Here is a 12500-nt window from a genome sequence, read left to right as displayed (position 1 = left end):
GCCCGCACGCAGCTTGCCGCCCAGACACCGAGATACTTGTTGTTAGTTACCACTGTGTTCATTATTTTATGATTATATATATATATATATATATATATATATATATATATATATATATATATGTGTGTGTGTGTGTGTGTGTGTGTGTGTGCCTGTATATATAAATATGTATATGTGTGTGTGTGTGTGTGCCTGTATATATAAATATGTATATGTGTGTGTGTGTGTGTGTGTGTGTGTGCCTGTATATATAAATATGTATATGTGTGTGTGTGTGTGTGTGTGTGTGTGTGCCTGTATATATAAATATGTATATGTGTGTGTGTGTGTGTGTGTGTGCCTGTATATATAAATATGTATATGTGTGTGTGTGTGTGTGTGTGTGTGTGCCTGTATATATAAATATGTATATGTGTGTGTGTGTGTGTGTGTGTGTGCCTGTATATATAAATATGTATATGTGTGTGTGTGTGTGTGTGTGTGTGCCTGTATATATAAATATGTATATGTGTGTGTGTGTGTGTGTGCCTGTATATATAAATATGTATATGCGTGTGTGTGTGTGTGTGATGTATCTTTATCTCTCTCTCTATATATATACATTCATATATAGAGACAGATAGATATAGATATATGTATATTATATACATATATGTACATATCTATATATATAAAAATATTAATACGTTTATTCACTTTTCATATTGTTAGATAGATATGGATATAGTTATATAGATGCTTAAACATATAGATACACACACACACATTTATAGGTGCGCGTGTAGAGTGAGTGAAAGAGGTAGGCAGACAGACAGTTTGTGGGTGGGTGTGAACATCTGACACCTATCATTAAACTAAATTACAAATCTTAACTACAGCTCATCAACCAGTAAATGATCAGAGTGAGACAGACAGAGATGGTGGTAGATTGAAAGATAGAGAATGAGAGAGAGAGAGAGAAAGGTAAGAGAGACAGACAGACAGACAGACAAACAGCCAGCCAACCATACAAAAGACAGAGACACCCCTTAACCCAACCATTTCCCCCCCGAAGACGGCACCGTCGCCCAGCGTCTCTTCGAAAAAGTCAGGATCCTGTGCCTCGTGGTGACGTACCCCGCCCACCACGCCTCCCACGCCGTCCACATCTACAGAACCTGGGGTCGGAGATGCACCAAAATCCTCTTCGTCACCAACCCTGATAGCGAAGAGAAAGGAGAGGAAAAGCAACAAGAAGAAGAAGGAGAGGAAAGAGAGGAGGACGAAAGCGTGCTGGATTTGCCGCTGCTGACCGTCCCGCACGCAATGGGCGACCGGAGCGGACTGTGGAACAAGACGAGGGTAAGGGACCTGTGGTGGCCGGTTTGGAAGGTGGATTAATTAAGGGTTTTATGTCAAACTCTGTGTATGTGATCGTGAGTCATAATTCATTGGGGATTAATGCATAACCGTATTATTATCGGCGGGGGGGAAGAGGAGGAAGAGGATAATGAATAGCAGGAAGAGGGGGAAAAGGAGAGGAGGAAGATTAAGAGGATAAAGAAGAGGAAGAGGGGAAGGGGGGAACGAGGAGTAGGAGGAAGGGGAAAGCGAGGAGGAGGAGGAAGAGGGGAAGGGGGAAATGAGGAGGAGGAGGAGAGATGCATTGGGTGAAGAGAAGGAGGAGGAGAAAGAAGGGGAACATGAGGAGAAAGAAATGAGGAGGAGGAGGATGAAGATGATGAGAAGGTGGAAGATGAGGAGGAAAAGGAGGAGAAGGAAGAGGAAGTAGAGGAGGAGGAGGAGGAGGAGGTGGTGGTGGAAGAGGAGTAGAAGATGGCGAAGAGAAGAAAGGTAGAAAAGAAGAAAGACACATATAAAGAAAGCAAAACGAACACAAAGAAAGGATTCAACATTCAAAGAGATGCGTCGGTTGAGATTCCCTTCACGTATTAACGCATCCATTTTAGTCCAACCGAACATAAAAAAAAGATCTTTGTTAATCTAATGAAGTAAGCGGCCATGATTACGGTACTTCTATTGTTAATGGTCAGTGTACAGCACGCTTAGAATATTAAAATCTCAATAAGCCGCACTAGCTGTCATTACTCAGACAATAATGCAATAATTGTACAAAACGGGACGTGGACCCCAAGTATGCTTTTACCTGGATCTCCATTACCAAGTCTCTTTTATTTTTTATTTTTTTCTTTCGTTATATTATCTTCATTACTGTAATTACTGTTGTCATTACCGTTATCATCATTATTACTATTACCATCATTATTATTATTACTTTTGCCATTACCATTACTTTTCTAAGCATTATTACCATTACCATCATTATTATTATTACTTTTATCATCATTATTACCATTACCATCATTATTATTATTACTTTCATCATTACCATTACTTTTATCTTCATTACTACCATTACCATCATTATTATCACCACCACAACAATCAGTCACCACCACGATCGCAACCACCACCACCATAACCACCACAATCAACTCTAATTCCTCCCCAGGATGCCTTTCGCCACGCCTACCTCCATTACTACAACGACTACGACTGGTTTGTGAAAGCCGATGACGACACCTACTTCATCATGGAGAATTTGAGGTACTGGCTGCACGACAAAGATCCGGAAGTCCCGTATTATTATGGATGCCATTTTGATGTCATCGTACCGCAGGTGTGTGTCGGGATGTCAGATTTTTATGTTATAGGTGTTATTATTATTATTATCATCATCATCATCATTATTGTTATCATAATTGTTATAGGTATTGTTATTGTTATTGTTATTATTATTATTATTATTATTATTATTATTATTATTATTATTATTATTATTATTATTATTATTATTATTATTATTATTATTATTATTATTATTATTATTATCATCATCATCATTATTATTAGAACTGTTATTGCTATAATTTTTTTATAATTATTTTTCTTCATCAATATTATAATCATTATTTTTTATTACTATTGCCATTGTTATCATTATCATTATTTTAACCATCATTATTAACATCCCAAGGGATACATGAGCGGCGGCGCAGGATACATCCTGAGCCGCGGCGCCCTCCAAGCCTTCGTGGACGCAGGCCAGGACAACCAGACGCTCGCCTACTCCCAGGGGGCTGAAGATGTCCAGATGGGTGAGTTTCTGATTCATTTTTCGGGTTTTAAGATTTATTCTCTGCGCCAGCGATGTGAATATTTGTTCCGGATTCATCATTATTGACATCTGATTTTTACTAGTTCTAGTTGTAGCCAAGTATCACCTTTCAAGACATGCGAATTATTGAGATTATGCTCGACCTGTTTTCTATGGGTGAGAAATGCGATTACTGAATTGACTGCAGAATCACTTATAATTACGATTACTACAGAAAAATTAGATGATCAAAGTCAGTTCCCATTCTACAACCTTGTATATACATTTTCTAACAATTTCATCTTTCGACATAATCAACTCTCCTACTTCAGGATATTTCATGGAGGCAGCAGGAGTCCGACCTGGGGATTCGAGAGATGAAAAGGGACGCCCCAGGTTCTTCCCTTTCATTCCTTCGGACGTAGTGGTTCCTAAGATGAAAAACCTCGACTACTGGTACTGGGAGAACCTCGCTCACGATCACGAGCAGGTAAGTAGTATTCCCAAGAGCATAAAAATGTTATGAAGTGTTTGTACATTAGAAATATTTTAACCATTTTGGGCAGTCTTAGTTAATGGTTTCTAAAGCAAATTAGATGCTACTGAGGCCATTAAAAGTATTTCCTTGTAAATATATTTCATTTTACATATTACTTTGTCTTGTAAATGTACTTCAACAGCTATGGTATGCAATATCCTGAAAATCGTTGTTCAATGTGAAATTCCTGGGGTAGTACTAGAAGTGCAATTGTCTTTTCTCCAACTTTAAACATACAGCATTTGTCACAATCACTCACATAATCACATAACCATCTCAAGGTACCTTCCTTGTCATAATTTATTATAGATGCTGTTGCATTAATCATTTTTGTCTTGATATGGACAATTACAACACAGCATTTTAAAAATCTAGTTTCAGTGTAATTAACACTTTACTTTTCTTTGCCAGGGGTTAGGCTGCTGCAGTGACACCACCATTTCTTTCCATTATGTGAAGGAGGGTCTACTTTACACTCTTGAATTCTTAATCTACCACTTCAAAGCATATGGCCTTGGGGTACCTGCTAGAGACTGCTGACAATGGCTCTTCAGTATAGTGTAAAGAAATCAGTAGTATAAGAAGAAAGGACATGCTGTGATAAGAACTTGGAAGGAAAATGAGAAGTGGGTAAAATGTAAAAAATTATGACAAATTAAAATATAGTGGAAGAGTAGAAGGGTAAAATATGACTGTGACTGAAGTAATGTAGAAGAAAAAGCATATTATGTTGCTGCTGAAGTATGGAAGGGAAATATAACAAAAAATATGATAAAAATTACCATTATAAATGACAGTATTCCATTTATGAATAAAGAAAAATATTTGTGTATGCAAAAACAGTTGACAAAGAAGATAGCAAGAAAAGTCAGTGGAAGTTCATCAAAGAACACTGATATTAATTGTGATGTAAATATTTTCCCGGTTTCATCAGATAGCTCCACAGTCACTGCAAGGGAGATTAAAATTATTATTTAATAAACAGTTAAAAAGTTGGCACCAACAGACTAAGTTGGACTGAGTTGCTTTGTCTGTATTTGTTAGCTCTATTTATGACTGCCCTTGTCAATGTGAATGTTTTGCTTTTTGGAAAACTTGTTACCTTTTTAAGCTTACATATGCATGAAAATCATCATTTTTTTCTCACTTTTTCATGGTGAATGTGAATTTATAACTATAGGCATTCTACATATTTGTATGCATGCCTGTGTAAGCCCACTTATTTTTTACCCCAACAATGTTGTTAAAATGTGATACAAGGTCATCAACTGTATATAACCAACATCATAATGCTCATTTTGTTTATCACTTACTCCAAAATGTACATTAATGTAAATTTGTGCCATTATTTTCTCTCATCCAGTGTTTTCAGTAATACATTCTTTCACTCATTATTCATTGTTGTTGCCTACTTACATGTACAATTTATAAGTAAAGTTGACGGCAAAAGGCAAGTGTTATATTACCCTGATAGGGCCCATTATACTTTTCAGCTTTGGTGCCTGCAACAGTAAATCTATCCCTGACATGACCATGTCTGTGTAACAAGATTTTCAGATATAAATAATAATAAGCAGGTTTGCAGACAAATTTAGGATGAAGCACAGTGGTGGGATGAGGAGTTTGCAGAAGATATGGGACATACACTAAGTAATGATAAACAAAAAGATGGGTGAGTTGCTATAATAAAATGGATGAGAAAGAAAAAGAACTGATGAAGCACCTGAATGCACGAGACGAATGCAAAAGCCAGGTAGCTTTGAAGTAAAGGAACGTATGCATCAAGTTTCAGTGCCTCAGTTTATTGTTGTTTGTCATGGTGTTGGAAGAAGAGTGTGAATGTAGGGAAAGAGCAGATGTTAAGACTTGTATGCAGACAATTAATTTCTGCATAACCCAATCCTGGGAAGCTTAAAAAAAAAAATAGGTTGAGAAAGTAAGGAGAAACGAAATGGAGGAGAGGGAAATGACTGAAGGTAATGGAAGCAGAGAGGAAATAGAAGGGCAGGTAAATCAAACTTAGAAGGGGGGTGGGGTAATTTTCTACCACTACAATAAATTATGTGAATGTGATAATAAAACCCATTAGATAAAGATATCTAACTTCTTCCATAACTGTCACAGCACTTGTCATTTGATTAAATTTGGCAAATGTATAATTTAGCCAGCCATTTGACATACATTCTTACACCATTATCCAAAGGCAAACATTTAATAATAATGCTAATCAACACCAAAATCTGGGCTTTAGTGTTGCATTCATACCATTTGCCATATTGTTGGTAGTAATGCCAAGGCCCAAAGAGCCAGAGAACTTGATCATTTACTCTGCATTTATAATAAATGAGGTGTTACACAGAATGTATTATCCACCATATTTATTATATAAATTTTGGGAATTTGTACATATATCATGAGAAAAAAGATGGTAGGCCTACACAGAACAACTAACAAACAAGGAAGTATGCTGCCAGAAGGGGTTAGGTACACATGTACTTCTGGCACTAGCAGAGATATGCACCAATTACATGACTTTGTGCCAGAACAGAAGGATATTTGTGACTGATCTGGAAGAAAAAAAAAGCAGTAGTAGTAGCAGAAGTAAGAGGATGGCTAATTGTCAAAACAAATAAAAGAGCTAGTTATCACAAAGAAAGTAAAAGGAAACTCCAGATTTTAAATATAAGCATAAAAGCCAGCACTACATGACTATGGAATCATGTTATACAAATTGTTTATGTTTTTTTGGGGGGGAGTATGTGTGTGTTTTCGGCATTACTGAAACCATAGCTTCATAACAGAATTGCTTATGTAGTATAGACTATCATTTTTCTTTTTCTTTTCTACCAAAAAAAGTCTAGACCAGTGGTTCCCAACCTTTTCTATTCTGTGGCCCTGACTAATATATAATAACTTCCATGGTTATTACTTCAGTTATTACTATTTATGAATAGTGTAATGATGTCAGTGGCTACTACAATCTATTGATGTTTAAAAGATAAATATCCATAGGTACTGTAGGTGACAAAATTCAGTTTAATTCTATGTCATAATTCTCATATTTCTCTATGGCACCCAAAAAAGTATCCTTGTTCTAAGCCATAGACTTTTTTATAGCAATGAAAACAGATGCTTAACCCATGACAAGTAGACTAATATGAGCTCCTGATTAGTTGTCACCTGTCATATGATTCTTTTTTAGGAATACTTACAATGCTCTGGATTAAAAGGATAATACAAATCACATATATCCACCATTGGCAGTCTACTGGTTAAGTGATATGGCAGATGTATTGAACTCATTCACAAAAGAAAGCAAGAAAGATAGAAAGGACAAAAATGAAACAATATTTTTGCATTGCACAGTCCAAACACCTCACATATCTTGAACTACAACTGTAGTGCTGACTGGTAATATGATCATATTAATGCCCTGCACGAAAACTCTTTTAAAACATGTATGGAAGAAAATAAACCCAAACATTATTTCACTTTAAATATATTTATATACAAACTCAAATTATACATGACCTATAATGAGATCATGGCCAAGCCATAAATATTGTGATCTCTGTCTGCTTGATTTTCAGCCCCTTATATCCACGATCTTCCATTCACATATAATTTACAAGTCATCTCGAACCTGAAAAATACAACTGGTGTCAGTTCTTTAAAACAATCAATTTCATCATGGAATAGAAATATACAGCTTCAATATTTTCAAGACTGGTTGTATGACAATTATTATTTACAATAATAAATACATAGTTGAGATATAGAAGTTCCTTAGCAAGTTTTAACTCTAAAGTTTTTAGACTGAAGTAACCACAAACACTGGCAATTATTTCACTAAAATTACATAAAAACACACAAACTTTACAGTTCATTAGTTCACCCCCACCCTTTCTTAAATTGAAAAATAATAAAACCAATCCACTGCACAGTCAGCCATACTCAACTTAGAAAATTCAGTCATTCCTCCTCTGTAATGTAGATCTTGAAACTATAGACATCAAAAAAGAGAGAACACAACACTATACCATGAACCCAAAACAAAAGGCCGCCACATCCAAACTCCCAACATAAGACCCTACATACCATGAATCCTGGTCCAGGAGGAGGACTGGTGAGAGAGGTGAGGCCTCCTAGGGGCTCAGCAGCAAAGCGACCACTACGAGGGCCTGCCTTGGGCTCCTTCCCTGCTGCCAGTGAGTCAAGAATTTCTTCTGTGTCCTTCACTTCAAGGTCCTCCTGTAATGGGGTAAGATAGAGATGTCAGCCATGAAAGAAACTAATGAACAAATATCAGTAATCACAAGAGAAATGATAATAACAACAACAATAATAAAATAAATAATAATAAAAGAAATGACAACCAATAGTAATAAAATATGAAATAAAACAACAACAAAACTAATAATAGTTAGAAAAAGGAGGCGGAGAATGTGAGGTCAAAAGAGGAGGAGGAGGAGGAGGAGGAGGAGGAGGAGGAGGAGGAGGAGGAAGAGGAGGAGGAGTAGGATGGGGAGGAGGAGGAGGAGGAGGAGGAGAGAAGGAGAAGGAGGAGGAAGAGGAGGAGGAGGAAGAGAAGGAGAAGAAGAAGGAGGAGGAGGAGGAGGAGGAGGAAGAGGAGAGGAGAAAGAGAAGGAGGATGAGAAGAGTAGAAAAAGAAGAGTAAAAGAAGAAAAAGGAGGAGAAGAAGAAGAGAGGAGGATAAGAAGACAAAGACGAAGAAGACAAAGACGAAGAAGAGGAAGACGGAGAAGAGGAAGACGATGAAGACGAAGACGAAGACGAAGGAAAGGAAGACGAAGATGATAAAGAAGAAGACGAAGAAGAGGAAGAAGAAGATGATAGTGAAGAAGAAGAAGAAGAAGAAGAAGAAGAAGAAGAAGAAGAAGAAGAAGAAGAAGAAGAAGAAGAAGAAGAAGAAGAAGAAGAAGAAGAAGAAGAAGAAGAAGAAGAAGAAAGAGGAGGAGAAGAAGAAAGACGAGGAGAAGAAGAAAGAGAAGGAGAAGAAGAAAGAGGAGGAGGAGGAGAAAGAGAAGGAGAAGAAGGAGGAGAAGGAGGAGAAAGAGAAGAAGGAGAAGGAGGAGAAGGAGAAGAAGGAGAAGAAGGAGGAGAAGGAGAAGAAGGAGTAGAAGTAGGAGAAGTAGAAGGAGAAGTAGAAGAAGAAGAAAATGGAGAATAATAATAATAATAATAATAATAATAATAATAATAATAATAATAATAATAATAATAATAATAATGATAATGATAATGATAATGATAATGATAATGATAATGATAATGATAATGATAATGATAATGATAATGATAATGATAATGATAATGATAATAATAATAATAATAATAATAATAATAATAATAATAATAATAATAATAATAATAAGAAGAAGAAGAAGAAGAAGAAGAAGAAGAAGAAGAAGAAGAAGAAGATGAAGAGGAGGAGGATAAAAAAAAAATAATAATAATAATAATAATAAGAAGAAGAAGAAGAAGAAGAGGAGGAGGAGAGGAGGAGAGGAGGAGGAGAGGAGAAGGAAGAGGAGGAGGAGAGGAGGAGGAGAGGAGAAGGAAGAGGAGGAGGAGAGCAGGAGGAGGAGAAGGAGGAGGAGGAGGAAGAGGAGGAGGAGGAGAGGAAGAGAGGAAGAGAGGAAGAGAGGAAGATAGGAAGAGAGAAAGAGAGGAGGAGGAGTGGAAGGTGGTGATGATACTCAAACAAAAATAATATTGACAATCATACTTATAACTAAAAAAGAATGACAATGACATACAACAGATATATTCAAAGTGTTGCACAAAATTCATAAACAACCTAAAAGACCAATCTTACACAACTTACATAATAATTGTCGTTGATCTGCATCATGGGAGCATTGACGCACGCCCCGAGACACTCCACTTCAGACAAGGTGAAGAGCCCATCCTTCGTAGTCTCCCCTACCTTGATCCCTAGTTTATCATGGATTACCTTCATGACCTCATCTGACCCCCGGAGCCAGCACGGGGTCGTCGTACACACTTGGATATGGTACTTTCCGACAGGGTTTCTGGTAAGATAGAACAAAGAGTCAATAATGAAAAATAATGATAAATCAATGGCTGTCTTTACTTCTTTAGAAAAATACAATAGGAATAATAATAGAAACAACAACAGTAACTGAAATAATAACAGAATCCATTACCTCATGAACATGGTGTAGAAAGTAGCAACCTCATAGACGCGCATGCGAGGCATGTCTAGCATCTTGGCAACAGCATGCATAGCGGTGATGGGAAGCCAGTTTCCAACCTGGCGCTGAGCAAGGTCCAGCAGGGGAATCACAGCCGCTTTTCTGTGGCCTTCTGGGTAAATTGAGATGATTGCCTCTGCCCTCTGTAAATGCAGGAGTCAGTGCATACTTTTAATTACATCATCTGACTTCAATTCTTAAAAAAAGTATTTGTATAAACATGCAAACAATATAACTTGATACAGTTCAATTTCATTATGGAATAATGCACATCAATAAAGCAACAACAGCAAAAAATACTCTTATAAGAGGTGTAATTTCCAATCTTATTCTTTACAAACTTTCCCTATGGCCTCAACACTGTACTGTTTGAAATACAGGAATTTAATTTTTGTTCCCCAGCTTCTTATTCCATTTACAACAAGGAGTACCACAATCCCATTTCTATCACGTGCTTGACCCTACACCATTAAAATTTTAAAAATAGTAAAAGAAAAACTCTTACCTTCAAGTTCTCAGCGGTGAATTCAAATGGCATGTCAATATTGTTATCTTTCGAGTCACGATGCTGGAAGGGAAATAGTGATTTATAAACTGACATATAAGCATTGCCAAGGGACTGTTATTCCCCTAATTATTACTAGGGTACATTTACATTTTACTGAAAATATTGCTATTAAACTTAAAACTACACTTTCAGGTGGAACTTAGCCAAATCTATTCATTCATTTTTTTCCTTTCTTTATCATTGATATTTCAAAACATTAATTCCCAATTCTGTTCATTTTCTCTTTGCCTTCCTCTAAGCCAAGAGAGACTGTAGGGGATTATTAATTTGCATGGGAGAAGAGACAAGCTGAAGCAGTTGACAAAAATGTTCTTATATAGTGCCTATAACTAAAATCAGAAATCCTTAAAACCTTGATGGGATACACAGCCAAGATGACTGCAACCTTGGAAAATGCAACCATATATGAATGTATTTATTCACATATTACTATAAATTAGATATTATAAAAATTATTTTTATGTCTGTGTGAAGAATGCAATAATTCTGAGACTTTAAGGTAGTATCCATTAGAAAATACATAATGACTTACCACAAAGAGGCTGTCACTACATGCTGCTGCACTTCTGTGTACATTTCGCACACTGCGCACCTGTAGAAAAATAATGGAGTGAGTTTATTTGTATAATATATCTGCATGAAATGATGCTGTGGAGTTTCCAGAAATAAACCTCCCCTAGTTTGTTTGTTTTTTGTTGTTTTTTAAATAAACTGCCAAGGAGGTCAATAAGCTGTATTTTGACAGAATATACATAATGAGGGCTTGCTTGTCTTTGCTTGAAACGGCAGTACATGCAATGCTATGCTTGACTTACCTGCATGAGTATAAATTCACAGGTACTATACACTATCTTTAATATATGGCCTCCACTCATCCCTAAGTATTTACATATATAAGAATCATTGGGTGATAATTCTGTGATTTTCAAGAGACAAAAAGCTTTTCATTTGTTCACTGAGTATTATGATATGGATCACATGAGCATCAGAAGTGATTACAGTGTGTGATATCACTGAGACAGGGCTCCATAGAGACATGTTTTGTTGAAGGAGCATAGCCTTGAATATCTTAAAAGTAACAAGTAAGCAGCCCTACAATCTTAGCCCTGACCATAGAAGGGCATGAGTATATAATGGAAATTTCAGGGCAAAATATGAAGGAAAATGAGTTGCATGTAGCCTGCAAGGACAAACATCTTCCACATATATACAACAGGAAGGAGCATTGGGCTAATCAGAAGATGGGATACAAACTAACCTGAGACATACCATATAACATTAAGCAGGGGCTGTGCCAATCAAATGACAAGAACAACTACACACACTGGTAACAAATAATATTGGAATGCACAGGTCAAAACATAATTCTGATGGAACGTATAATCTCAAGAGCCCTGGTGATGGACACAGGAATGAAGGAAACACAGGAAACCCTGCAGAAAAGACTAGCCTCTACCAGCATGTAATGCCACATACTAGTCATTCACTGTATGCACAAGGTCACCTATTGACTGGGCATAACAGTAGGGGCATCAGTTTCTCATCCTGAGAAAGATGTGGCTTAATCTTAATGGTATGGATGCACTAAGCTACAGCAAATTGAGGATGATATTCTTGCAATGATGAAAAAGTTGCATTTGTCAACACAAGAAATAATCTGCAAACACATATAATAATGCCACAATTAACGGAAAAAGATCAAGGAAAGCACCACTTACAGCCTAAACTCAATACTACTAAGTTTCAGCTCTGTCTTGCTGCTCATACCATGGTGAAGACAATGTTTGCCACGGGGGTATTCCCCTAATCAACCCCTCAGGCAGTTGGGCATACCCAGTGAGGGAAACTTGAATTACTGAAATTTTCTGACATGGTATTATGGACTTGTTTCTGAATCTGTACAGAAAAAGAATTACCATGATATGCAACAAGAGTCCAGAACAGTAATTACACAGGGTCTACCAGTAGCCCGATGGCATTGCTTTTAGATGTCAAAAT

General features: G+C 36.7%; 2 protein-coding genes across 2 annotated transcripts in view; one reads left to right on the top strand and one right to left on the bottom strand.

The window, feature by feature from the left end:
* Nucleotides 1-5145, top strand: part of LOC113823604 (glycoprotein-N-acetylgalactosamine 3-beta-galactosyltransferase 1) — a 9647-nt gene extending 4502 nt beyond the window's left edge. Inside the window, exons 3-8 of the mRNA XM_027376294.2 lie at nt 1-41; nt 1055-1341; nt 2513-2680; nt 3038-3158; nt 3490-3647; nt 4107-5145. The exon at nt 1-41 is cut by the window's left edge and continues 91 nt beyond it. Of these exons, the coding sequence (XP_027232095.2) occupies nt 1-41; nt 1055-1341; nt 2513-2680; nt 3038-3158; nt 3490-3647; nt 4107-4235 (904 nt within the window). The 3' untranslated portion in view covers nt 4236-5145. The remainder of the gene's footprint in view (nt 42-1054; nt 1342-2512; nt 2681-3037; nt 3159-3489; nt 3648-4106) is intronic.
* Nucleotides 5146-7180: 2035 nt separating this feature from the next.
* Nucleotides 7181-12500, bottom strand: part of ND-24 (NADH dehydrogenase ubiquinone) — a 7402-nt gene continuing 2082 nt past the window's right edge. The window contains exons 2-7 of the mRNA XM_027376271.2: nt 11035-11094; nt 10440-10502; nt 9887-10077; nt 9544-9751; nt 7794-7946; nt 7181-7338 (exon numbers count right to left, since the gene is read on the bottom strand). Of these exons, the coding sequence (XP_027232072.1) occupies nt 7321-7338; nt 7794-7946; nt 9544-9751; nt 9887-10077; nt 10440-10502; nt 11035-11094 (693 nt within the window). The 3' untranslated portion in view covers nt 7181-7320. The remainder of the gene's footprint in view (nt 7339-7793; nt 7947-9543; nt 9752-9886; nt 10078-10439; nt 10503-11034; nt 11095-12500) is intronic.

Source organism: Penaeus vannamei, chromosome 31 (genome assembly GCF_042767895.1).
Source record: "Penaeus vannamei isolate JL-2024 chromosome 31, ASM4276789v1, whole genome shotgun sequence".
Classification (NCBI taxonomy): Eukaryota; Metazoa; Arthropoda; class Malacostraca; order Decapoda; family Penaeidae; genus Penaeus; species Penaeus vannamei.
The sequence above is the reverse complement of the archived record's forward strand: the minus strand, read 5'-3'. Positions and strand labels throughout refer to the sequence as shown.